The sequence below is a fragment of the Podarcis muralis genome, chromosome 2 (assembly GCF_964188315.1).
Source record: "Podarcis muralis chromosome 2, rPodMur119.hap1.1, whole genome shotgun sequence".
Classification (NCBI taxonomy): Eukaryota; Metazoa; Chordata; class Lepidosauria; order Squamata; family Lacertidae; genus Podarcis; species Podarcis muralis.
The window spans coordinates 108,023,135-108,050,041 of NC_135656.1; the positions used below are offsets into that span (position 1 = coordinate 108,023,135).

Consider the following 26,907-nt stretch of genomic DNA (forward strand, 5'->3'; position numbering starts at 1 on the left):
ATCTCAGCACTTGCATATTGGCAAAAAAAAAGAAGACCGGAGACACGTTAGGCTGAAACGCCCCGGAGTTTTAAGATTCCACCCAATCTAAAAGGTAAAGGTAAAGGTACCCCTGCCCGTACGGGCCAGTCTTGACAGACTCTAGGGTTGTGCGCCCATCTCACTCAAGAGGCCGGGAGCCAGCGCTGTCCGGAGACACTTCCGGGTCACGTGGCCAGCGTGACAAAGCTGCATCTGGCGAGCCAGAGCCGCACACGGAAACACCGTTTACCTTCCCGCTAGTAAGCGGTCCCTATTTATCTACTTGCACCCGGGAGTGCTTTCGAACTGCTAGGTTGGCAGGCGCTGGGACCGAACAACGGGAGCGCACCCCGCCGCGGGGATTCGAACCGCCGACCTTTCGATCGGCAAGTCCTAGGCGCTGAGGCTTTTACAGCGCCACCCACGTCCCTATTCCACCCAATCTACTGAATCACTAATCTTGAGCCCTCATGCTTCCAGAGGGGTGGAATATCCCCCATATTTTAAAAAAGTGGGGAAACTTGAGCCACCTCTGCTTAGAGTTGGGCAGGGAGTTCGAATTCTGACACCTCATTACTGGACAAGCATATCTGCATACATTTATTTAGTTATTCTGGTGGCAAAACTGAACTTCTCTGTCCCGTTATTCCCCATTCTCCCTCTTCCTTGAATTTAAATTGATTTGATCAGGAGCCAGAGCAAAGGGAGGAAAAGAAAAGGGAAAGAAATTGCCAATGAGTCGTTTCTGAACTTCCCAGCAAAAGGTCATATGTTGGCTGAATTAAGTCGTGAGGTAAAATATATTGGACAGAGAGAGAGAGAATGAGTTTTGCCAAACACCAGCATTCCACGTTCTGTGTGAAAACGTCCATCTCCCTTGCCCTGGCAGAAGGCGTGGGAATTGAGAGGCAGTCCTGAAATCTTTTGCTACAGTCATGCGACTCCACTCCCAAGTCACAAGATCTGTGTCCTTGCTCCGTTTTGAACAAAGCTTATGTTGTATCTGTAACAAATGGAGGCCTCTGGAGACATGGCTCTGGGGCAAGGAGATTTCACAGTCTAACAACATTCCACCCAGAAGGGGTGTTTCGGGTCTCTAAGTACCGCACGCTGAACTGGAAGTAGACCTCAATCCCAGAGACTCAGACAGGGCGTAAATGTACAAAAGTAACAGCGGCCTGGGCACTTGGTGAAAATCAGGCCCTCTCCATTGAGAGCACCCCTTGAGCTCAGTTTGGTTCACACGACTTCTAGATTCAACCCTCTGATTCTAACTGTATTTGAAAGCTGGCCTTTTAGGTCATTCGATACTTTACGCTCTTTAAAACAACAACAAATCATACAACACAAAAACGTGCAGGGAAAAGACTGCCCCGACAAGTCTAAAACCCTTCAAATTCCAGGGAATTTTGAAGCTGAAACGTCCAAAGTCAAAATCCAATTTCTCTTAACTTGACAGATTTCTAGATTTTTTTGGGGGGGGGGGGAGCTTCAGTTCTACAAAGTTACCTTATGACCGATATTGAATGAGTTTTCCTTGATGTTTCACTTCCTCAACTCCCCCCGCAAATAAACCCAACAGCACCCTAGCAACGGCATTGCCCCCCCCCAACAAAAAAAACTGCCTAGCCCTTCCAATGTGGAGGCTTCCGTGGGCACTTACTGTAGTTTCCCCGGTAGTAGAAAAGCTTCTGCATGTCCAGATGGATGATATCCGTACACACGTCGTCCAGGAAACCCTGGTCGTGAGAGACAATAAGGAGGGTCTTCTTCCATGTTTGGAGGTAGCTGTAAGAGGGTGTGGAGTAACCGTTAGACAATGAAAGAGAGAGGACTGGTTTTCACAGTTTTTACCCATCACCAGATGCTTTTAAAAAAGATTATAGGGAGTACATTTTCCTTGTAATGGAACCACCCTGCTTTGGAAGCAGCGGCCCAGAGCGCCTTCCATCAGCTGGTGGCCCAGCTACGCCCCTATCTGGACAGGGATAGCCTACCTACTGTTGTCTATGCTCCGCTAACCTCAAGGTTAGATTACTACAATGCGTTATATGTAGGGCTGCCTCTGAAGACAGTTCAGAAACTTTAGCCGATGCAGAATTCAGCCGCCAGGTTGCTCACCGGAGCAAGATGATTTGAGGATATTACACCGATCCTGGTCCAACTGCACTGGCTACCAATTAGTTTCCGGGCCCAATTCAAAGTGCTGGTTTTGACCTATAAAGCCTTAAGCAGCTCAGGACCGCAATACCTCAAGGACTGCCTCTTTCCATATGAACCTACCCGGACCCTGAGATCGTCTTCTGAGGCCCTCCTTCGTGTGCCTCCTCCTTGAGAGGTCCAGAGGGTGGCAACATGAGAACAGGGCCTTCTCTGCAGTGGCTCCCCATCTGTGGAATGCTCTCCCTAAGGAAGTTCGCCTGGCGCCTTCATTATACACCTTTAGGCGCCAGGCAAAAAAGTTTCTTTTTAACTAGGCCTTTGGTTGATCTGATTGGCATCCTATACTCTTTTAAAATGTGGCTCTATTTTAGGGGGGAGTGTTGTTGGGTTGTTGTTTTTATTTTGATTATATATATTGTGGTTTTTATGTCGATCTTTTCTGTGAACTGCCCTGAGACTTCCGGGTGTAGGGCGGTATATAAATTCAAACAACAACCACAGTTTCTATGTACAGATGTTCAGGGTTAGGCCGTCTTTTGAAATCAGGAACAGAGGCAAAAGGAGAAGGATGTAGGTAAGGTGGCAATCAGGAGGGGCTGAGAAATTAACAGAGGGGGAAGAATTCTGCCCCAAGGAAAGCCTGTGACATGTGTAAAATAAAACAGGGCCTTTTCAGTGGTGGCTCCCTGGTTGTTGAATGCTCTCGTAAGCACGGCCTGCTAGATCAGGACAATGGCTTTCTCTAGTCAGGTGTGCCCATCTCCATCACTAACTTTGAGGGATTAGAAAATATTCCTGTTGGCCCAGGCATTTGGTGGTTGAAGAATACTGCTCCTGGCTGCCCCGAGATCAACGCATAGAAACATATTTTAATCTCAAGTGCTTTTAGATGTTTTTCATTGCAATTGGGTTTTAGAACATTTTAATCCGTTTTAAAATGTTTTTACAAACACAGCAAACTGTGCATCTGTTCGCAGCCCTGGGCTCTTTGGGGAAGAAGGGTGAGATAGAAGTTCAATAAATCAGTAACTAAAGCTTGCGTGCATCTTATTATTTCCCGCTAGGGCCTGTGTCTGCATGTCATAAACAATGCACAGCGTGGTTGGTTTGCCTTGGTTGATGCTGGGGTTTTTTAAACTTTTATTGCAAATCGTCCAGAGGGTGCTGTCCATCGGGCAAGTAGGATGATGGAAATGAAAGATATTAAGGTAAAGAAAAAAGGCTAGCACCAAAACTGGTTTGCCCGGGCATGTTCACCCACACAGTTGCCCACACTCCCCCATCTGCCGAGCTGTTATGCCCCCAAACGCATGGAGGCAGCGACTTACTTGTTAAGCCAGATGACGGCGTTGAGATCCAAGTGGTTGGTGGGCTCATCGAGCATCAGCAGTGTGGGCTCCATAAACAGCGCTCTGAAAGGAGAGCATGGTTAGCAATAACAAAGGGCCATAGCCGAAGATCCTGGGTTCGACCCCCAGTATCTCCAAGTGGGGCAGGGAGAAAACTGTGCGTGAAACTCTGGGGAGATGCTGCCAGTCAGAGTAGACATACTGAGCGAGATGGTTTGACTGTTCCTGCACAAGCAACAGACAGCATCTTAAAAAGCAGAGACATCACCTTGCCAACAAAGGTCCGTCGAGTTAAAGCTATGGTTTTCCCAGTAGTGATGTATGGAAGTGAGAGCTGGACCATAAAGAAGGCTGATTACCGAAGAATTGATGCTTTTGAATTATGGTGCTGGAAGAGACTCTTGAGAGTCCCATGGACCACAAGAAGATCAAACCTATCCATTCTGAAGGAAATCAGCCCTGAGTGCTCACTGGAAGGACAGATCGTGAAGCTGAGGCTCTAATACTTTGGCCACCTCATGAGAAGAGAAGACTCCCTGGAGAAGACCCTGATGTTGGGAAAGATGGAGGGCACAAAGAGAAGGGGACGACGGAGGATGAGATGGTTGGACAGTGTTCTCGAAGCTACCAGTATGAGTTTGACCAAACTGTGGGAGGCAGTGGAAGACAGGAGTGCCTGGCGTGCTCTGTTCCATGGGGTCACGAAGAGTCAGACACGACTAAACAACTAAACAACAACAACACACAAGCAACAGAGGCCATTTGCTCTTCGTGCTCAGTTCCTGTTTGCATAAACTGGCTTGGCCTTTCCTTAAACAGGCCCACATTTCATTGGCGACTAGGAGTGGACACCGGCCGCCTGATCAGTTCTGAAGAGAGGAGAGGTGCAAATAAAACATCTCTTTGTGGGTGAGAGTGGCGGTGGCTGATATAGGTGTCTATCCTCCTATTGACAGGAAGGGAGGGGCACGCCTTGCGCTCCTGTCTCATTTTTAGCTCTTTTAAAAGTGGCAGCCATTTTGTGCTATATCACACCTCAAAATTTCAAAATGTGCTCTGTTGGCTTCCATGACAATCCGTGATCTACATTGTGTGGTGCAAGACAGAGTGCGTTTTGAGGCAGAACGTGGCAGCGGCGGACTTCCTTTATGCTAAAGCCACTCATGACAGGAGAAAATGAGTGGTATATGAGTTGTACACTCATGGTATACCACCGAGTTGTATATTTGTAGGAGACACAGTGAAATTAGCGGACATGACTGGATTAGGTCCATTAACGTCTACTCTGAGGAAAACTTAGTTGACAACCACTCATCACAAGCTAGCACCTGTGACCTTTCACCCCTTGCTTTATTGGACTCCCATGCCACAATCTGAATGATGCTGTATTGGATTTCCAATTAAAACTGTTCCATTACCCAGAGAATATTGCCTATGGGGCAACAAATGATAACGAATTAACTTCAAGGATACGTCATGCTGATGCTCCCATTTCTCCACCTCTCCCCACCTGACAATTACCTGGCCAGGGACACTCTCATCCGCCAGCCTCCGGAGAACTTCTTGGTCTGCCGGTTCTGCATCTCAGGGTTGAAGCCCAAACCTGCCAGGATTCTCCGGGCTTTTGCCTCAGCTGCTGCGGCTCCTGTGGCCCGCAATTCCTCATAGACCTGGGGAAAGGGGAGGAAATATATGGCGTGAGCGGAGATCAACAAAAGGGAACAGACTAACAACCAGAAGTTAAGTGTGAACATGTCCCTTCCTCTTTTCTCACCCCACAGGAGAAGTATTTAATTTGCATTGCTGGCCTTTGTAATATAATAATAATAATAATAATAATAATAATAATAATAATTCAAAAAATAAATTTTATTTATACCCCGCCCTCCCCAGCCAAGACCGGGCTCAGGGCAGCTAACACCAAATATAAAAACAACTGATTGAAATACAGCTTAAAAAACATTTTTGAAGTTCTGCGAATGTATCTAGGGATACATTTTGAGTGATGCCAGCCATTCCAGACCAAAATACTCCTGCCTGGGTAACCCAGTTTTGTACTGCCCCTCGGTCACAGGACAGGGAACGCTCCACCAGTACCTTCTCCAGCCGCTCTGCAGCCCCGTCGTCCCCTTTCTCCAGCAGCGCCTGCAAGCGCTTCTCCTCCTCCAGCAACTTCAGCCGCTTGGTGTCAGCCTTGAGCACAGCCTGCACCGCGGGGGTCTCATCCGCAACCACCTCTGTGAAGATAAAGGAGGACACCACCGTGAAGACTCTGCCGCTTAAGCCCCACGGTCAAGGATTGATCAAAGCCTGCACCAAATTATTATTTTTTAAAAAAGAAAACCTCTGCAGCCAAAACACTCATATTGTGCTACTGAATTGAGAGGGGGCAGGGGTCTAAGATCAGTGGCTGAGCATCTGGTTTGCATGCAGATGTTATGGACTGGGGAACCCACAAAGGAAGAAGGCTCAGAGCCCAGGGATTGGTGGTGGAACAAAGCTAAGCGATCAGAGGGAGGAGGAGGAGCAGACTGGGAGGAGGTGGTGATGTCGGAAGCTGGAAGGGCAACAAGGTTTAGTGAGCAGGAAGAGGCTGTGGCAGAGAGCAGTCTAGAATCAGAGCAGGGGTGAAGAGGCAGAGATCTGGCTGCTGAAGCAGAGAGTCTCCCCCTCCTGCTGAAACCAGCTCCACTCCCCTCTGGTTTCCCAGAACATGCAGAGAAATGAAGAGGGTGCAGCAGAGACGGACAAAACAAAGGAGTCTCCGGCTGCTGCGGAAGGAACCGGAGGACTCCCCCTTCTTAGAGAGCAGTGGGAAGGCAGGGACCTTCAGTCTTTGCAACTGCCTCATTGGGGCAAGACCTTGCTGGGATCACTAGGGTTGAACTGTTTTGGTTTCTTCACTGACCCCGGGTGTTGTATGGCTGACCTATTCCTGACTCTGGCTCCTGACAGCAGAAGGCCCCAGGCATATCTAGCTGGGGCTAAGAAAGACACTCTGCGGAACCCCTGGAGAGCTTCTCCCCATTGGCGCAGGCAGTACTGAGATGAGCCAGTGGTTTGAGTCGGTTCTGTGAACTGTCCTGAGACCTGCGGGTATAGGGCGGTATATAAATCCAATCAATCTATCTATCAATAAAATAATAATAAGAAGACGGCAGCTTTCTCTGTGCTTAATAAGAGGGACCACCTGGCTAGGCAGGACAATGAATGGGCTGCCTCTGCAGAGGGGAGGAACGCTTCTTCCTTTACCTTGTTCACAGAGCAGGACATCAATATTGGGAGGAATGCTCAAGGCCCGGTTGGCAATATGTTTCAGCAAGGTGGTTTTGCCTTTCCTGGAGAGAGAGGGGGAGAGGATTGGAATACTGGTGCTCTCCTTAAGCAAAAGCAACCATAGACAAAACAAGAGCTACAGATAAAGTGCTCAAAAGGAAAGTTGCAAACATACCAACAGATATTTAACATTCCATAAAACACTACAAGGACATTTATTTAAAAAGCACTCCTATACTGTGGTACCTCTGGTTATGAACTTAATTAGTTCCAGAGGTCCCTTCTTAACCTGAAACCGTTCTTAACCTGAGGCACCACTTTAGCTGATGGGGCCTCCCGCTGCCAACATGTGATTTCTGTTCCCATTCTGAGGTAAAGTTCTTAACCCGAGGTACTATTTCTGGGTTAGCGGAGTCTGTAACCCGAAGTGTTTGTAACCCGAGGTACCACTGTACTAAATTTATAAAGGCACATTTCGATTAAAAATGGGAGCAGCCATTTTTTAATTGGCATGTGCCTGAGGGATTGGGGACAGGAGTACTTCCTTAATATGTTTTTGCACATGTAAATGGGACCAAGACCACTGAAATAATTCCACCTGTGTGGTCCAGAGAGGAGGGAAGGCCAATAAGGACGCTGCTGGGCTGGGGAAGGAACTTTAGACAAAGTTTTGTTATATACCCACCTCAGGACCCCCCCTCCCCCGCAAATTACTCCCTGCAGCACCATGCCTGTGGTCACTGGAGATTTATTTCAAATATTTGCAGACCACACTTCCATGTAAAATATCACAAGGCGACACACAACATAAACAAATGCAACGGAAAACAATTTTTAAACATCATTTAGGTTCAACTGGCCTGTCTAACTAATATGGTTTTTGAAAGGCCTCTAAAAACGAGCAGGGGTGACTCCTGCAAAAGCTCTACTGGCAAGGAGTTCCACAGGGCAGGACCTGCCACAGTAAAGGCCTGACGAACCTTAGGGGATGCAGAGGCACTAAAGACCTCACAGCAACCGACGTGGAGCATATGGAATCAGGCAGTGAGCTCGTAAAGTACTTTGGGGCCCAAGCTGCTTATAGCTTTCTGAATTAAAGAGACAAAGTGTGTTTCATCGTCTACTGGGGTAAGCAAACAAAACGGTGGGGATTCCCCTCATAACAGACACATACCCGTTAGGCCCCACCAGGCCGTATCGGCGCCCAGCCACAATATATAGATCTGCGTTGACAAACAACTCTTTGCCGTGAGCCGAGATGCTAAATTTCTCCAGCTGAAATAGAAGGTAAAGCAAATCAGAGAGGCCCTTTTTATTATAATTTATTTAGGAGACTACTGTAAGCAGATAAAAAACTTTAAAAGGTAAAGGTAAAGGTACCCCTGCCCGTACGGGCCAGTCTTGACAGACTCTGGGGTTGTGCGCCCATCTCACTTAAGAGGCCGGGGGCCAGCGCTGTCCAGAGACACTTCCGGGTCACATGGCCAGCGTGACAAAGCTGCATCTGGCGAGCCAGAGCCGCACACGGAAACGCCGTTTACCTTCCCGCCAGTTCCCTATTTATCTACTTGCACCCGGGGGTGCTTTCGAACTGCTAGGTTGGCAGGCGCTGGGACCGAGCAGCGGGAGCGCACCCCGCCGCGGGGATTCGAACCGCCGACCTTTCGATCGGCAAGCCCTAGGCACTGAGGCTTTTACCCACAGCGCCACCTGCGTCCCTAAAAAAAAAAAACCTTTAGCAGGACTTTAATAACACTTGTAACGTAGGAAATAACATGGATAATAGGGACAGATACAAATTATGGATTATGAAATAATATGCAGTTGAAAAGGTTGATAGTAGAACTCAGGGAGGGGATGGTGGGAAGTCTTGTGATTCAGAGCAAGGTGGAGCCAGTGGAACGAGACAGCCGTACCTTGATGTCAGAGGCGTTCTCCAGCATGGCCTGCCGTGAGGACATCTCCGCTTGGGACACCGAAAAGTCGTTCTCTGCCGCGCTGGCTGCTTTTAAGGTTGCCACTTGCCGCTCGAACTCCAGCTGTTGGAAGGAGGAAAAAAGTTCTGGCCATGAAACAGCAGCAAAAATGAGACTCTTCCCCATCTACCATTTGCCAGGTGCCAGTCTGCCCACCAACTCACCCTCCAGAGACTTATTTCTATCCAGGATTTGACCTTACAACTGGCAGGCAGAGAAAGCCACGAGTCCTTTTTTTGCCCCCTGGCCAGCCACAAACAGGAATAACATTTCGTGCCTTTTCCTTCGTTCCCCGGCAGAGATCTCACCTGCTTCTTCAGCTTTTTCTTCTCCTTTTTGCTGAGATGGGCGTAGGGATCGTCTTCCTTCTTCTCCCCTTCCTCTCCCTCCTCTTCCGACTGCTACAGAAATCACAAGGTGGCGTGGTTTGTGTTAGCAAACGGGGCCAGGAAAGGAAACCAAGAAGGCCCTCATACCTTTGGAGAGACCCTGTGCTGCTCTCCCCTCCAAGTCAGTTCAGAGTTAAGACTCCTCTCCTGCCCTCTCTCTCGCTTCTGGTACGGCTCTGCAGGGCTCAAGAGTCCTTTCTGCAGGGATTGAACCCCAGGAGATAGAAGAGGTGCTTCCATAGACCTCTTCAGTCTCTCCAGAGAACATGCCGGAGTTCCGGGTCAGTCATAGGGTGGAGAAGTGGCTTGCTCATACAGCTCTCCCTTTCATTCCATGCCCACGTGAAGTAGAAAGGAAGAGGTAGGAAGGAGGTGGGGTTTTTTTTTTGGGGGGGGGAGTTAACTGCAGTGACACCTAGGTCTTATTGCCCCAGGCACTAGGGACAGCCTTGCCTAACCTGGGGTCCTTCACATCTTTTGGACTACAACTCCCATCAGCCCCATGCTGGCTGGGGCTGATGGGAATTGTAGTCCAAGCCATCTCCAGGCTGGAGAAGGATGTTTGAAGGAGTATGGTTTGCACTCCACCCAATGGGTGACTTGTGGAAGTCAGTCGGTAGTTCACCGCACCTCAACCAGTGTGACGTATCAGCAGAGATTCCCTGCTCCCAGCAGAACAGCTTCTTCCACAATCCCCCATTAAGGGGGGAAAACTCCTCACCCACACAGTTCAAAGTAACGAAGTGAATGCCCTAGAGACAATTATACAGTGGTACCTCGGGTTAAGTACTTAATTCGTTCTGGAGGTCCGTTCTTAACCTGAGGTACCACTTTAGCTAATGGGGCCTCCTGCTGCTGCCGCGCCGCCAGAGCACGATTTCTATTCTCATCCTGACGCAAAGTTCTTACTATTTCTGGGTTAGCAGAGTCTGTAACCTGAAGCGAATGTAACCTGAAGCGTATGTAACCTGAGGTACCACTGTACTTTCTCTAGGCATATTTCCTGAATAAATGGGAGGGTGAATGGCTCAGCAAGGCATACACTCAACCTCCCTGGTGTTGCTACGGTAACCCGGTGCGCCTGGCACCCTTATCTTAGAACATCCAGACGCGGGAAATATACTCCAAGCACTGTGCCATTTCACCCATTGTTAACATGACACCAACATACACACCCCGTAGCTTTTTGCCGGAACCCTCACCAGTAGGTGAGTTTGCCTTGCCCAGTGTTTTTTGTTCCTAGTAGACAGGAGGGGCGGAGATCTAAGCTATGCACACAGGCACAGATAAATACAAGAGACAGCCAGCATGGCGTAGTGGTTAGAGTGTTTGACTGGGTCCTGGGCGACGTGGGTTCTAGTCCTCACTCAGCCATGAAGCTCACCTTCGGCCCACCACCCGATCTCAGCCTAAACCATCTTGCAGGAATTTTGTGAGGATAAAATGAGGGAGAGCCATGCTTGAGAACCCTGGATGAACGAAGGTGGGAGGCAAGCGCAATTAACAGAATACTAATAAATAACAAACAGCCTTTTCGCATGAAAGGAGAGAGCAGGAGCCTTAAAGCTCTCTCCTCTGCCTTCCTGCATAAGGTGGAATGCAGTTTGGACAAAGCTCAAGTGATGCAGCGAAGTCACAAGCTCCCTTACCGGCTGGCTGCCCTGTTTGGGCTTCTCTTTGCCCTTTCTGGCCTCTTCCTCTTGGTCATCCTCATCCCCCTCTTCCTCTTCGTCCATCTCCTCCGCCTCCAGAGCGGCAAACATGTTCTGTGGAACCAAAGAAACAAAAACTCGTATAAGAACGTGACTTAAGAAGAGGCCCGCTGGGTCAGGCCAATGGGTCTTCTAGTTAAAAAAAAGGGGGGTATAGGACCCCTGGACAGTTAAGTCCAGTCAAAGGCGATTATGGGGAGTGGCGCTCATCTCACTTTCAGGCTGAGGGAACCAGCGTTTGTCCACAGACAGCTTTACGGGTCATGTGGCCAGCATGACTAAACTGCTTCTGGCGCAATGGGACACCGCGACAGAAACCAGAGCGCGTGAAAACGCCATTTACCTTCCCGCCGCAGCGGTACCTATTTATCTACTTGCACTAGCGTGCTTTCAAACTTCTAGGTTGGCAGGAGCTGGGACAGAGCAACGGGAGCTCACCCTGTCACACGGATTCAAATTGCCGACCTTATGGCCTGCAACCCCAAGAGGCTCAGTGGTTTAGACCACAGCACCACCCGCAGTCCCTGGGTCTTCTAGTACAGCATCTTGTTCTCCCATGACCAATCAGATGCCTACAGGGAATCTCATAAACAGGACCTGAGCACAAGAACACTCTTCCCTCCTGTGGTTTCCAGCAAGTGCTGTTCAGCATTCCTGCCTCTGACTGTGGAGACAGAGTATAGCTTTCCTCAGGAAAAGGTTACAGTGACTGCGCTCACGAATCATGGCAAACCAAGGGTGGAACCTGAGCCAACCCCCCCACCCCAGTGTTGATGGACTACAAATCCCATCCTACCTGACTCCAATGGCCATGCAGGAGAGCCAGTATGGTGCAGCTGCTATGAGCACTGGCTTAGGACATGGGAGCAGGCTTCAGCTGCGAAGACCACTGGGCGAACTTTGGCCAGTCATTGCCTCCCAGCTTAATCTACCTCACAGGGTTGTGCAAGAATAAAATGGGGAGCAGGAGAACACCATGTACATCACCTCAAGTTCTCAAGAGGCATTGTAATGTCACCACAAATAAAATGAACACCATCTGCAGGGCCACAGATACCGCACTCCTGCAGTAAGCCATGGTTGGTCGTTTACTGTGAATGCACAGATGGCTCTTGCTTAAATTTCCTCCCCGCTAGCAAGTGGAAGCAACAAACCATGATGCTCAAAGCTTAGGGTTCCATCCATTTCTCTCGAAGAAACCGTGGGTTGGTAAAACCAAGGTTTGCTCTTGGCTGACAAACTGGTTTGTTGGGATGCCGGTGGCACAGCACTACTAAGCCTTGGGGGTTGGATTTTTGCCACCAGGAATCGCCTTGATGTGTCCCTTACCTTGGTCGGCTGAGTCTTCTTCCCTGCAGCCTGTTTGGTCGCAGTCTAAAAGAAGTATGGAAAGAGATGAGAGAGGTGGAAGAGAGCATGAAAGGCAGCTGTTGCAGCAAACCCTTTCTCCTCCACATGTCCAGATCTTTCCCCTCTGCTTTAAGGTGAGTTAAGCAACTTGAGAATCAGCTATTTTAACTGTCAGGCACATAACCCAGAAGCCTTGGATTCTCCTGTTTGTCTAAGCACCCAACCAACCACCCAACTCTTTGCATGACTCTCCCAGTCCTCTCCTGCTGTACCTTAGCTTTCTCCTTGGGTTTCTTTAACTCTTCGTTGTCTTCCTCCTCATCGCTCTGAGCCAGGATAGCAATGGCTGGACCCCCTCTCTAGGAGTGCAGGTGAAAAACAGACAAAATGTACAGGTAATGAATACCAAGTCAAAAGGGGGTTCAGCACCCCGGGTAAATGAGCAGTATTATCACTATTATTATGGTCATCATCACAACCAATTTACAGTGGTACCTCGGTTTTCAAACGCCTCGGAAGCTGAATGCTTTGGTTTTCGAACGCCCAAAACCCAGAAGTAAATGCTTCCGTTTTCGAACGCACCTCAGAAGCTGAACGACTTCCGCTGAGGTTTTTTCCCCAATTTTCTCCACTGAATTTGCAGACCGCCCTTTGTGCCTCATATTTCGAATGTTTCGGAAGTCAAATGGTCTTCCGGAACGGATTATGTTCGAAAACTGAGGCACCACTGTGTTGTTATTATTTTCATCATAATCATCAATTAGCCATCATCACTACCATAAAATTAATGTTATAAGCCAGCTTCTACACAGTCCTCTCAAGGCAACGTTCAATAAGAAACAGATAAAAATTCAAAACAAAAAACCCAGCCAATACATTTCAGACAAAACTAAAACGAAACAAATTAGACGCTTGTAGGAAAGACTCATTTATCCAGCTGGAAAAGCCTAAATTTGCTGCTTTCTGACTTCCTTCACTCTGACCAAAGCAGAAATGAAATCTCACACAAATTTAAACTTCAGCTGAGTTTCAAGACCTGAAGCTGAAATTCTGACATCCTGGAATTTTCAAGCTCCATGGGTTTCTGTTCCTCTAAGGCACTGGATTGTTTCCAGTCTCTCCCAGGTGACAACTGGGAAATTATGTTTTGTCTCCAGGGCATCTACTGACTGCCCACTATCCCTGATGAACTATCTACAATTTGCCATGCTGTATGCAAATGCTTTTTACTCTGCAAGCCCAAATCCTTCTGAAATGCTCCAATTCATATTCCTTTTTAACTCATGCCCTGCAATTAAAATAAAATTATGGAAATTATATATTTTAGTGTGATCTGCACAGTTAATAAAAGCAAAAACAAAAAAACAAACAAACAAACAAAAAAAACCTGGGAGAGCATATGGGTTTTCAAAACGGTCCACGTAGTCCCAACGGCATATTTTGGCATCAAATATACAGTTTCAAAGATAGAGCCTCTCCCAAGCCCCAGCCTCAATTGCCTATCTGTAAAATGGGAATAATATCAAGCTGCTTTATAGCGCAAGGGTGGTGGAAGACAGAAATAAAAAGGTTCATAAGGCAATTTGAACAGCTTGGAGTGCTCAGGCCATTCCAGGAATGTTTTATGCTCAAAAGTAGGATAGAAATTTACAAATAAATAATTTAAGAAGAATACTAGCAACTAAAAACACTAATTTAATGTTTCGATTTAAAGGTTAAAAAACATTGTCTTCATTATCAATGATGAAACACCAAACCTCCTGTTTTCCTTTGTTCTTCTCATTTTTCCTACTCTTCCTCTTTGTGTCTTCCTCCTCTTCCTGGGAAATAAAAGACAAGAAATTCTGATTATTGTTTCCTACCACGACCAATGCAAATTAGCACAGGGAAGCCCACCTATCTAGAGTGGTCCAGCCATTGAGGATTTGCATTATTATTTTAAAAATTAAATTACGTGTGTTACAGCATAATAGTTACGATCATAAAGAATTAGCAAAGCCCGTGAACACAATTAATTCCAGCCTATGATACATCCTGGAGAGCAATACTGCATTGTTCTTATCCCAACTATTATATTTGGAGGAATATAAAAAACATAAGGAGGGCTCTGCGGAATCTCCTTCCTGTTGAGGTTTCCAGGAAAAGCTGGGAGCAAATATTGGTGCGGTACCAAAGGCATCCCTAACTGCCCGATTTGGTTTTTGAAGACATGAAGCCTGGGCATCTGGTTCCAATGCCAGTATTCCATCCCTAGAACATACGTATTAAGAACAGAAGTGCCCCTGAGCCAGTGCAGAGTGCATTTTCTTCACCCTTGTGTAGCAACAGAGAACTCCAGTGGTGAGGCTTTTAAGGGGAAGAGCTGTCGGAATCTCCGTGCAACCGAGCTGATAAAGCTCATCTTCCGGAATTGCCCTCCGACGTGATTAACGACCTGAGCCTTTGATGAGGCTCAGGCACATTCCCATTCAGCAGAGAATCAAAACAGCACGCGGAAGTGATGAGATTTATGGCTACATCACTATGCTTTATTTTCTAAGCTACGCAGGCAGAAAAGAAATCATCCTCTCTCTGTGAGAGCAGAGAGCAACTAGAAAACAAAGGAACAGGAAATCAGTAACATAACACCTGTCTCCTGTCTTCCGTGAGACTTCCAACAGCCTGGAATGTCTCTGGAATGTAAACAGAGTCTTGTGACTCCAAAGCACTGCACAGTGGCAAACAGAAACTAACAAGAGCTTCCAGGTAAGAAAGGTTTTTTCGGGATTTTTTTTAACCAATCAGATGTGAACCCAAACTCTTTCCCACAACAGCGCCACCCGGAAGCATGCACTGCCCAAACAATTTGGTCCCAACATTTTTAAGGGACCACTTCCTCCTACATATCCTGTTTGCAACCCCTCACAGGACAAGATCAAGAGGGTGATCCCAGGAGGAATGGAAGCACTGGTTTAAACCTGAACAGAGAGGCACCCTCCGTGGTTATCGAGGGTTCCCTTGACTCTGTCATCTTTTTAAAACATAGGAGACTTTAATGATATAGGCAGGAGTTTGACAGCTGCTGCTAAAATATGATTTACTGGCCCACTTCTACACAGAGCCAGACCAATGGCCTATGTGGTACAGTCCAGTCCACCCCGATACTCACCTGCCCACACCTGGTTTGATATGATGTCAGGGGTGCAACAGGTAAAGCCATGTCAGGAAGGCAATAACTGGGGACTTTAAAGTGTGCTCTCCCAATTAGCTTTTCTCGGCAAGAGGGGCTTGCATTCAGTGCTTTTTGAATTTGTCATCCAATACAAGCCTCACTTGTTTTATTGTATTTTCAGTATTTGTTGGAAGCCAGAAACCCAGCCAGATGGGTGGGGTATAAATAATAATAGTAGCAGTTGTTATTAAAAAGGTAAAGGACCCCTGACAGTTAAGTCCAGTTGCGAACGGCTCTGGGGTTGCGGCGCTCATTTCGCTTTACTGGCTGAGGGAGCCAATGTTTATCCGCAGTTTTTCTGGGTCATGTGGCCAGCATGACTAAGCCGCCTCTGGAGAAACCAGAGCAGCACACAAAAACGCTGTTTACCTTCCCACCAGAGTGGTACCTATTTATCTACTTGCACTTTGATGTGCTTTCGAACTGCTAGGTTGGCAGGAGCTGGGAGCAAGTAATGGGAGCTCACCCGGTCAGGGGTATTCGAACTACCGACCTTCCGATCGGCAATCCCCAGAGGCTCAATGGTTTAGACCACAGCGCCACCTGCGTCCCTTAGCTGTTGTTGTTGTTAGGATCAGCTCCACTCAGAAGCTACCAGCTGGCACTCCCAAGTGCAGCCGACCCCTGCAAGAAGCAGGGCTTGTTTTCACCAAGTTCAAATTTGAGTCCAAATTTGGCATGCAATGTTAAGCCCTGCTTTCGGCAGGAATCTTTGCAGCCAGAGCTGCGAAGGAAGACTTGGGGAGCACTTCCCCGATTCTTCCGTTTGATCCTGAATCACCTGACATTATATGCCATCAGGCCACAGACAGGTTGGCCAGTTTTGGATTGTGGCTGGATACAGTCCCCCACCCCAGTGGAGACGGTCCACCGTGCCTCTTCCAGCCCTCTGTTTATTTTGGCTTGCCCAGTGCAGCCCAGACTGACCTTCTGCTTGGCTTTTGGCCCTTTCTGGCCTGGTTTCTTCTCTTTTCCATCATCTGAAGCAGCCTAAAGAAGCAGAGATGGGTTGTTTATCTGCACTAGGGAAAAGGCCAGAAAGGCATCCCTGTTGACTCTGTTTTGCACTTTGCCACACTGCAACCTCCCAAGAAGCAAATGCATACAGGAGAGAGGACTGTCCTGCAGGGCTAGAAAAACCCCAGCAGTCTGATCACTTAGTTATCTATCTGCCGCTCCTGTGCTTAGGAGTCTGAGACCTTTTTCCAGTGCTGGGAAGGCCGAGTGCCAAAGGGTTTGAAGATCAGTGCCAAATAATTTGAGATCTTCAGTACAGTCCTGCTGACAGTCGTTCTCTGGCTGTTTGCATGCTGGAAAATCCCCATGTTCTGTATGTCCTTGGCTTTGCATAAATGTACCCTTCTGCTTATATGAGGAAGGTGGAAGGAACTACACAGAATACTGAAGACCCACCACCAAGAGCCCTGGGTAACCCTGCATCTCAAACTTCATTTGACCAGGCCTTTCCGAAGTGTTTCAAACCCTTATATCTGCAGACATAGTGGCCAGAAGCAACTTCTTTTTAATGGGAGTAAATGTTTTGCGTTCTGCTCATGCGCTACAGAGCCCAAATACGCAAGTGAAGAAGCGTACAAAACTCCTCTTCTGGCGCTGTGACCTGGCATACCTAATACTCTACAAATTCCCATCCTGATCCAAATCACTTCCTGTCGGATACAGAGGGAGGCTAACCTTGTTGATCTTATTCTTGTCAGGTCTGGTTGGTTTCGGCGGTTCCTCTTCGTCGTCGTCTTCCTCCTCACTCTGATCCTGGCTCAAGGCGGCAAAGACATTTCCCCCCTAAAGAGAGAATGCAAGCGGCAGTGAAGAAACTGCAGAGACATGTACCGTGTAACAAGCTCCCCTTTGCTTGGTCCCCAAAAGTGAAAGACAGCTTCTCCTGGGGGATTTGCTGGTGGAGCTCCAAATTTTACCATGCAATGGTCTGGCCACAGAAAGGCAGTCCATTGCGCACAAAGAAGAAGAAGAAGAGGAGTAGGAGGAGGAGTAGGAGTAGTAGTTTGGTTTTGATATCCCACTTTATCACTACCCAAAGGTGTCTCAAAGCGGCTAACATTCTCCTTTCCCTTCCTCCCCCACAACAAACACTCTGTGAGGTGAGTGAGGCTGAGAGACTTCAGAGAAGTGTGACTAGCCCAAGGTCACCCAGCAGCTGCATGTGGAGGAGCGGGGAAGCAAACCCAGTTCACCAGATTACGAGTCCACCGCTCTTAACCACTACACCACACTGGCTTTGTTAGTCTCATCCATGGGCCTGAAGTTGACAGTATCCCCTCAACCTGCTGCGGACGCCCCAGGGCATTATTATTATTATTATTTATTTGTCCCACCCTTCCCTAACCAAACGTCAAAATGCCCAGAAACCCACCTTCTTTTTCTTGCCAGCTTTGCTGATGGGGAGAGGCACTGGAAAGGAAACAAAAAACAGTGAATACCTGCTGGGCAAGAACAGGACGTTGGGGCGAGGTGGGTCGTTGGCCTGATCCTGCAGGTTCTTCTTGGGTTCCAAGGAGCTTATTCAGCCCAGATCTCTGTCTCCAGCAGTGACTAGCCAGATGCGGAGGAAAGCTCATAGGTAAGCCACGAAATAAGCTTCACACTGTGTTTACAACCAGCAGCGCATAGCCTCTGCTAATGAAGGCAACACCACTGCTAACACAGATCTCCTTGAACTGCTAGCCTAGATATAAATCAGTGGTGGGGAAGCTGTGGTTCTGCAGATGGTAGCAATGCTCCCATCAGGTCCAGCTAGCATGGCCAATGGTCAGGGATGATAGGTGTTGTAGTCCCTGGCAACATTGGGTGGGCCACAGGTTCCCCATCTCTGACATAAACCTGTTCCGTGAGGCCGGGAACACTAATGCAGGGGGGGGCCCTCTGTCCAATATGATTTGGCACTTGGATCATTTCACATAGGTGGAGGAAGGGCCAGAAGAAAGGAAGAGGAAAAGCTAAAATGGATGAAGGAAAGGGGAGGGGAACCCACTCCAACCAATAGTTTGGGCATCTGGGAAGAAGCCTGTTTTTATGAGCACAATTCAAGTTTCCCGTTTCCCAGCACAATTCAAAGTGTTGGTGCTGACCTTTAAAGCCCTAAACGGCCTCGGTCCAGTATACCTGAAGGAGCGTCTCCACCCCCATCGTTCTGCCCATACACTGAGGTCTAGTGCCGAGTGCCTTCTGGCGGTTCCCTCGCTGCGAGAAGCCAAGTTATAGGGCACCAGGCAGAGGGCCTTCTCGGTGGTGGCACCTGCCCTGTGGAATGCCCTCCCACTAGATGTCAAAGAGATAAACAACTACCAGACTTTTAGAAGACATCTGAAGGCAGCCCTGTTTATGGAAGCTTTTAATGTTTAATAGATTATTGTATTTTAATATTCTGTTGGAAGCCGCCCAGAGTGGCTGGGGAAACCGTATGGGCGGGGTATATCGTACCTACGGGACCGCCTCTCCTGGTATGCCCCACAGAGAAACCTACGGTCTGCAAATAATAACATCCTCAAGGTCCCAGGCCTCAGAGAGGTTAGGCTGGCCTCAACTAGAGCCAGGGCCTTCTTGGCTGCGGCTCCAACCTGGTGGAATGCTCTGTCACAAGAGACTAGGGCCCTGCGGGACCTGACATCTTTCCGCAGGGCCTGCAAGACAGAGTTGTTCCACCAGGCCTTTGGTCAGGGCGCAGCCTGACTCCCTCCTCTGGCAACCTGCACAGAATTTTGCCTAATCGGTTGCCATCAATTTGATTTTAATTAATTTTTCTAATGAAATATTTTTAGAATGTGTAATTATTTGACTGTTTGATTATTTGATTGTTGTTAGCCGCCCTGAGCCCGGCTTCGGCTGGGGAGGGCGGGATATAAATAAAATTTATTTTTATTATTATTATTATTATTATTATTATTATTATTATTATTATTATCATCATCATCATTATTAGAGGTGGCAGAAAGAGAAGGTGAGAGAAGGAGTGGCCCTGCCCACCAGCCACCACAAGCTCCATTTCCACCCACCACCTACATGCACCTTTCAACCGATAACCCCAGAGGAAAAGAAGGTCCCCAACCCCTGTCCTAAGGACCAATGGGAAGAAATGTCTTGGAACTCACACAGAGCGAAGGGTGACCAGCTTGTGGCTTTCCAGACGGCTGTTGGACCACAACTCCCAGCAGCCCCAGGCAGCATAGCCAAAGGGTCAGGGCCAATGGGAGCTGCAGTCCCCAGCAAGATCCCAGAGCAGGAGTGGGGAACATGGGCCTTCCCAGTGTTGACTGCAACTCCCATCAGCCTTGGCCACGGGCCATAGCGGTTGTGGCAGATGGGAGTTGTCGTTCAGCAATATCAGGAGGGGTAGGGGGCACCATTCCCTGTCACTGGTCTAGGGGGTTGGGCAGGTTCCTCAGCCCCAATGTAGAAAATCTCCCCCCCCCCCCAAGATCGCAGTCTCCAACCTTCTTCTTCCTCATCACTGGCTTGGGCCGACAGCTTCTTCAGCCGCTCAATCAGCTGGTTCTCGTCGTCATCGTCTTCCGCCTCTTTTTTCTTTCTGTCTTTTTTCTTGTCTCGTCGCTTCTTTTGCTGGGGCTGCTGCAGCCATGAAAACAGACAGGGAAACGAACAAACAAACATGAGGAGGGTGGGTCAACCTGCCTTTCTTAGCAAATTATCTCCCCGTGGCACTGTGACATCCTCAGCCCCATTGCAGAGGTGAACTTTGGTAATATGGCGCCCTGAACCAGGGCAAAATTTGGTGCCCTCCCTGCCCAATATTTCTTATTTTAAGAATAATTCATTTTGGTACATTTGCTTTTTAATGGATCTTCTGAGTAGGTACATGTATAATTTATTATTATTATTATTATTATTATTATTATTATTATTATTATTTTGTGTTCCCTCAGCTTGGCATCCTGTATGGAGAAATGGCCCACACTACCCTAAATCCAGTGCTGCCCAATGTGGTCAACTAGCATGCCCTCTGGTGACAAGACCCACAATATATATTCCTCCCAGGTTCGAGGGTTCAAACCCCACACTGGGCAAAAGATTTCTGCATTGAAGGGGGTTGGACTGGATGACCCTCGTGGTCCCTTCCAACTTTACCATTCTATGATTCTACGATTCTGTTATCCTGCTTGGCACTCCTGGTTCCAAAGTCACTTACCTGTTGTTGTTGCTGCTGCTGCTGCTCTTTCTCAACTGCTTGCTCCTCACTGGCATGTTTCTCCTCCACAGCCAGTTCCTCAAAGAACTTGGGAGACAGAAGGGGAAAAGTTTAGGATAGTGGCAGGGAGGTAGTAGCCCCCTCCCTCCGAACCACTACCCCCCTACTGGAAGGAGGGCAAAAGGCCTCTCCATCCCCTCCAAAAACCAAAAATAAATCCTCAGTAAGCCAAAAATATTAAACAACCCACCAATTATTGGGTTGGCTTTACATATAAATGGAGCTACTACCTCCCAGCTGAATTATGGAGGTGGATAAACAGGAAAGGGGTGGCAAAGCATTCTGGGACATCAGGAAGTGCTAGAGGTGCAGTTAACAACCACCAGTGCACAGTCCCCAAAATGCTGAAGTGTTTGGAGGAGGAAACGGAGCATTTGTGGAAGGTGGCAAAGTTCTCATGAAGGTCAACCGAACTACAGAGAGTGTCCAGATTCGTGGACGTCACGCAGAGCCCAAATGGGGGTGAAGTCAACAGAGGACGAGACTTACCGACTTTTTGGTCTTTTTATCCTTCTTCCCCTTCTTTACCACTTTGTCTGGAAGAAAGAATCGGGAGGTATTTGAGATACAAATCCAAGAGTATTTGTCTTCAACCACGGAAAAAAGTATATATCTCTCTCTGTCTCCCCCCCACACTGAGACCAGGAACCGAGAAGTGTTCAGGCACACGAAAGCACGCACCATATTCCACACTCAAGTCCACTATTTACGACTGAAAGTCAGAGTGGAGCAGAGGCAGTCAAGATGCTGCTCTCCACATGTTGCTGCTTTTGCATCACCCTTGACCAATAGGGTATGCCAGCTGAGGCTCATGGGAGTTGTAGTGCAGCAACATCTGAAGGGCAGCATGTTGGCCATCTCTCAGTTGAACTAGGAATGGGAAGAACTGGGCTCAAATCCCCAACCCAGCCACAAAGCTCACCAAGTGATCTTGGGTTAAGTCACTCTTTTTCAGCATAACCTACTGGGCTGTTGTGGGGAGAAAACAGGGAAGAGGAAGAGAAGCACGTACTTCACCCTGATAAACTGAGGATTTTAAAGAAAGGCAGGGGGAAAGTATCAGAAATAAAAGAAAGCTGAATTACAACATGGTGCAATTACACAAGGTGCTGCAGCTTAGACAAATACATATACGTGGGTATATATGGATTCATATAGAGAGGGAGGAAAGCAAATTGAAAATATAAAAGCATTAGCCTAAGAACAATAGTAAATCATCTCAATTGCAATTTCAGAATGCCTGGCAAAATAGGAATGCCTCAATTTGTTTCCAGAAATTGGCCAGGCAAAACATGCTTCACCAGGAAAATACATTCCATATTAACTATTATTGTTGTTAGTATTATTTTTTAAAAAACAAAATTACACCACCCCTCATCAAAAGATCTCAGGGCGGTTCACAAGATAAATATACAAGATAAAAACAAAAATAAATAATTAAAATAGAAGCAACAAACACATTTAAAAGGCTGTGGCATATTAATCAGCCAAAGGTCGAAGAGGAATGTTTTCACCTGGCACCTATTTCTTACCATGATGTCCGATCTATTAGAGGTTCACATTAGCTTAAAATAAAGTCATAAAGCTAAGAAAAAAATCTATTCCAGTCCTACCTGGAGACACCAGGACCTTTTGGTGTGTAAATTATATACTCTACCACTGAGCTACGACTAGCTGTGAACAGGTAGCATAGTTTTCTTCTTTCAATTATGACACATCCCTTTCACAGCACACTAAGCCTGCTAGGCTTCTTCCAAGCCCAGCAACCTTTTCCTCCCAGCTCCAATTACCCCGGCTTGTCAAGCTCATGCATCTCACTCTGCCCACACCCCAACTTAGTCGAGCCTCTCCTGCCTCTTTCACTCCAGCCAGCTTCCTGCACAGCCAATTGAAAATGGCCTCTCTCCCTTGTCCCATATCCCTAGTTCATATGTTAGAACTGGCAATCTGCAGGTGGTTGATGGACTTCAATGCCCAACCATCCTGGTGAATCCTTAGGGAAGATGGAGAAATCTGGAGGTTCACGAGGTCCCCGCTCCTGCCATGCAGGATTACTAAACCTTTTGTTTGGGGGGGGCTCCTGGATCTTCCCACGACTACATACACACGGAAAATCAATGGCCATTCTGCCGGCAGCGGAAATGAAGTAATAGGAAATGCTAGTGCTAGATCCTTTTTCTCAGAGCACTCTCCTGCAGCTAGCACTGCTGCTTACAACCAGTGTTCAAAATCTGCCAGGCACCAGGTTGGGGACTGCAGAAGGAAATGTCACTTAGAGAAGGAATGGAAATATTTTCCATGGCGGCGTCCCGTGTTTCGCTAGCCCAAAAATGGAAAATGAGCGAGGTCCCAACCAAAGAAGAATGGCAAACGTAAAACTGATGGAATACACGCAGCTTGCAGATCTAACATGTAGAATAAGAGAACAAGAAGAACGCACGTTTAAAGAAGACTGGAAAATGTTAACTGAGTATATGGGTGAAAACTGTGTTCATTTAAAAACACTGGTAGCATTAATTTAAATTCAACAGATTTGATGGATTTTACATTGGAGTACTGAATGGTTTAGTTCATGTAAAATATGCAGGGATGTATTGTATGCAAATCGAACCATGGAAAGAGAAGAAGGGTAGTCATTGATTTAAGGTTGTTTAAGTGAATATCTTGAAATGTGATTGAGAAAATTTAATAAAAATTGTGTGTGTTGAGAGAAATATTTTCCTTGACGCTTGAAGTAGTTTTATTCTTGAATGTTTTATTTGATGTTTTAATGTGTTGTGAACCACTTTGTTCTTTAAAATATAAAGCGCTACAGAAATGGAATCAATTAAAATAATTCCCATGGGGGGGGGGGGAATCAGCACCTAGACATTCCATTGTGGCGACTGCAGCCTAGGTTTAAGGGACCATTTAGCAATTAGATTATATATACTGTATCTGAATTTCTAACACTGCTTACGACTGTAGCTTCCACAACTGCAGCTCTGTCTCTTTGTTAGAAGCTCAGGAGCCCCACAAGGAAAATAATTATACTATATGTAATTGGCAACTCACGGATTACAGCAACATGTGTTGGGACTCACCTGGTTCCCTTCATCATAGCCCAATGCCCCACCCTTCCTCTTCCAAATGCCTTGTCACTGGTGTCTGTAAAATGGGTTGAGCGGTTGAGAAACTTTTATGGGAATTGTTGGGCAGCTCCTTTCGCTGGTGGAAGTTAAGAAAATACAGGCTAAGGAGCTACCCCAGCCCCAAGTCCACATTAAATAATGCCAAACAAAATATTTCTGCGCAGTTAGCATATTTTAACCAGTTGGAACCTCTGCCCTTTTTCTAGCAAAGGACATGGCAGGAAAGAACTATGGTGTTGGCAGGAAGGAGGAACATATACTGCTTCCACAAGTGGCAGCAGAACATACAGACATCATGGTCAGTACTCACTGAAAGCTATTTTTATGAAAGTTTATTTTGTTTATTTGCTATTTATAAACAAAATAAATAAGCATTACTACGGCTAAGAGACTGAGTAGCTAATAAGGAAGTCTCTAGTAGAGATCTAACCTCTGCAAACTACTCTCTCTCTCTCTGCCCCCTCATCTACAATACAGGGAATAATAAAGCAACTAAACTAAGGATTACAACTAGATCAGATCATGGATTGGAGACTCTCTCAACACTTAAGCACTCCACAAATATCAAAGACTTGTTAAAAGCATACACACACCTTGTTTTTATATACATTAGCAGCTAAGATTAGCTGAAACTTTGATTTACTTAGTACAGGTTGGGTTTATCAGTTCAACCTAGCGTATTTTAAATTTATTTTTATATCACTGTTTCTTTTCCTAGGGAATTCCGTGGTCAAATTATCTCTAGTTATATAAATGAAGACACATATGGAAGCTCACATGTTATGGGGCCTTTTAGTCCAGTTCCTTGTCCAAGCCACAAAGTTTCATCCCCAATATTCCTCCTCTATCTAGCCAGCCACCTGAACGTTCCTTTAACACGCAAATCAAGGAGCACATCAAAAATACTAAGAATAGGAATGAAACCAGCACCGCATCTGGCACTTCCCAGAGCAACCGGGGAAAAATCTGGGCCCCTGTCCATTTAGAGAAAACCTAAGCAGCAAATTAGGAAATAGAGAGTTGGAGGAGAGGAAAGAGAGGCAGGAGCAACTGGAGGGGGGCGGAGGAGTGTGTGTGCTAAATGCTGGCAAACACATTCAGACACACCTACGGCCAGTGCTTTTTTTGTGGGGAGATGCACACCCCTAAACATTTTGTGAATCTAAGTTTGGCCTCATTGAGGAGCAGTATTTCAATATGAGTAGGAAAATGAGAGTAACCCCTAAACTTTTTTTAAGAAAAAAAGGAGCACTGCCTACGACTATGCGAGACCCGCTGACCATGGCAGAGCTTGCGTCTGAGCAGACAGACACGTGTATGGACAGAGGTGTGTGAACGGTGGCTGCTTGTTTTGGGCTGTTTTAAATGGCAAACACTTTTACACGGAATTGTGTGTGTTGGCCCCCCCCCCCGGATATTATGCCCACTTCCCCCTCCCCCTAGAAGGTCCTCCTCCCAACCTTCATGAGGACTAGCCTCTTTCCTCCCCGCCCAGCCCTCCCGCCTCCGCCCTCACCTCCAGCGCCCTCTCCGGGGCAGCGCTTCTCTTCTTCGTCCCCGACCCACTGCTCCTGGGGCTGCTGCGCCTGTCTCCCTCCCTTCGGCATGGCTGCTCCCGTCGCTCCGGCGCCCGCCGCCTGCTTCTTTGCGGCTCTTCCTACCGCAATCTTGGCTCAACACATGCCCGCCTGGGCCTCACTGCGCCTGCGCGGGAGGTGACGCGACCGTGGCTTCTCCGGGCCAGAAAGAGAACAGATGCTTTCGTCAGCGATCCCCGAGCGCAGGCCGCGTGCAGCATAGAGATCAGGAAGCGCCTCTCCTAGAAAGGCACGTGAGAGATCGGGTTGCCACAAAGAGATGAGGCAGCGCCTATCCTAGAGGGGCACGGGAGAGACCGGGTTGCAACGAAGAGATGAGGAAGCGCCTATCCTAGAGGGGCACGGGAGAGACCGGGTTGCCACAAAAAGATGAGGAAGCGCCTATCCTAGAGGGGCACGGGAGAGACCGGGTTGCCACAAAGAGGTGAGGAAGCGCCTATCCTAGAAGGGCACCGGAGAGACCCGGGTTGCGACATCGAGATCAGGAAGCGCCTCTCCTAGAGCGGCCCAGCAAAAACACGGAAGATTAGTCGCAGGCTGCAGGAGAGCAAATGGAGACGTGCAGTTTTTAAGACGTGCAGCGCTTTTTACTGAGAGAAATGCAGGTGCATGCCCAGAATGAAACATGTCCAGCAAGAAACAGCAACTCTGTACAGTATACACTTAAGAATGCAGGATTGCTTGGTTTAAGTTCACACATCGCGTTTTAATAATAATTTTATTTATTTATTTATTTATACATACATACATACATACATACATACATACATACCCCGCCCATCTGGCTAAGTTTCCCCAGCCACTCTGGGCGGCTTCCAATCAAGTGTTAAAAAGCACATCAGCCACTTTCCCTCCTACCCACCCCAGGATAGGAATCCTGGGAACTGTAGTTTTTTTAAGAGTGCTGCAAACTGCACCTCTCCGAAAGGGTAAAAACTACACTTCCCAGGATTCTTTGTGGGAAGCCTTGTGCTTTAAAATGTAGTGCGAATACACGGCTATAGTCATTATAGCTGTGATTACTGACTTTTACATAGTCCCTAAGAAGAAGAAAACTACACTGGGCAGAAGTTCCAGAGTTTACAAAACCAAATATAAAAAGGTATAAGATTAATGGCAAAGCTTATCATGGCATCGATCAAGGTTTATAATCAGCTGTGAGTAGTGTCAGCTTTTTTGTGGTGGCTCTGGTCCTATCTCTAGGGTCAGTTTCCAAGAAAGGCATTTGTTGTCTCTTGGCTCCCAGGCATTTGTGCAATGGGATGCGGAAGAATATCATCCTGTCCCCAGTGCTATTTTAACATATATATGAAGCTATTGGGAGTGGTCATCAGTACACTAACAATTGAATCAGGACAGGCTGCACAAGTCCTGGACTTGGTGGTGGGACAAACAAATTTACATTGAATAATGAATGACAAGACAGAGAGGCCCTGTGGGTAGATGGTTCCTAAGTCCAGGTAATCAGTCAATTGCCTGCTTTAGATGAAGT

General features: G+C 47.3%; 1 protein-coding gene across 2 annotated transcripts in view; it reads right to left on the bottom strand.

Annotated features, from left to right (window-relative positions):
• The window catches only part of ABCF1 (ATP binding cassette subfamily F member 1), a 36,593-nt gene extending 11,003 nt beyond the window's left edge, over positions 1-25,590 (bottom strand). The window contains exons 1-19 of one of the 2 annotated variants that reach the window (XM_028713594.2): positions 25,334-25,590; positions 21,176-21,222; positions 20,627-20,713; positions 19,914-20,046; positions 17,837-17,874; positions 17,140-17,247; positions 16,375-16,437; positions 13,994-14,056; positions 12,509-12,595; positions 12,216-12,260; positions 10,824-10,940; positions 9,094-9,186; positions 8,726-8,848; positions 7,984-8,084; positions 6,786-6,871; positions 5,631-5,770; positions 5,055-5,203; positions 3,513-3,596; positions 1,685-1,809 (exon numbers count right to left, since the gene is read on the bottom strand). In XM_028713594.2, coding sequence (XP_028569427.2) covers positions 1,685-1,809; positions 3,513-3,596; positions 5,055-5,203; positions 5,631-5,770; positions 6,786-6,871; positions 7,984-8,084; positions 8,726-8,848; positions 9,094-9,186; positions 10,824-10,940; positions 12,216-12,260; positions 12,509-12,595; positions 13,994-14,056; positions 16,375-16,437; positions 17,140-17,247; positions 17,837-17,874; positions 19,914-20,046; positions 20,627-20,713; positions 21,176-21,222; positions 25,334-25,424 — 1,780 coding nt within the window. In that variant the 5' untranslated portion in view covers positions 25,425-25,590. Of the gene's footprint in view, positions 1-1,684; positions 1,810-3,512; positions 3,597-5,054; positions 5,204-5,630; positions 5,771-6,785; positions 6,872-7,983; positions 8,085-8,725; positions 8,849-9,093; positions 9,187-10,823; positions 10,941-12,215; positions 12,261-12,508; positions 12,596-13,993; positions 14,057-16,374; positions 16,438-17,139; positions 17,248-17,836; positions 17,875-19,913; positions 20,050-20,626; positions 20,714-21,175; positions 21,223-25,333 lie in introns of both variants that reach the window. The other variant, XM_028713593.2, reaches the window with a different exon arrangement.
• Between the last annotated feature and the right edge of the window lie 1,317 nt (positions 25,591-26,907).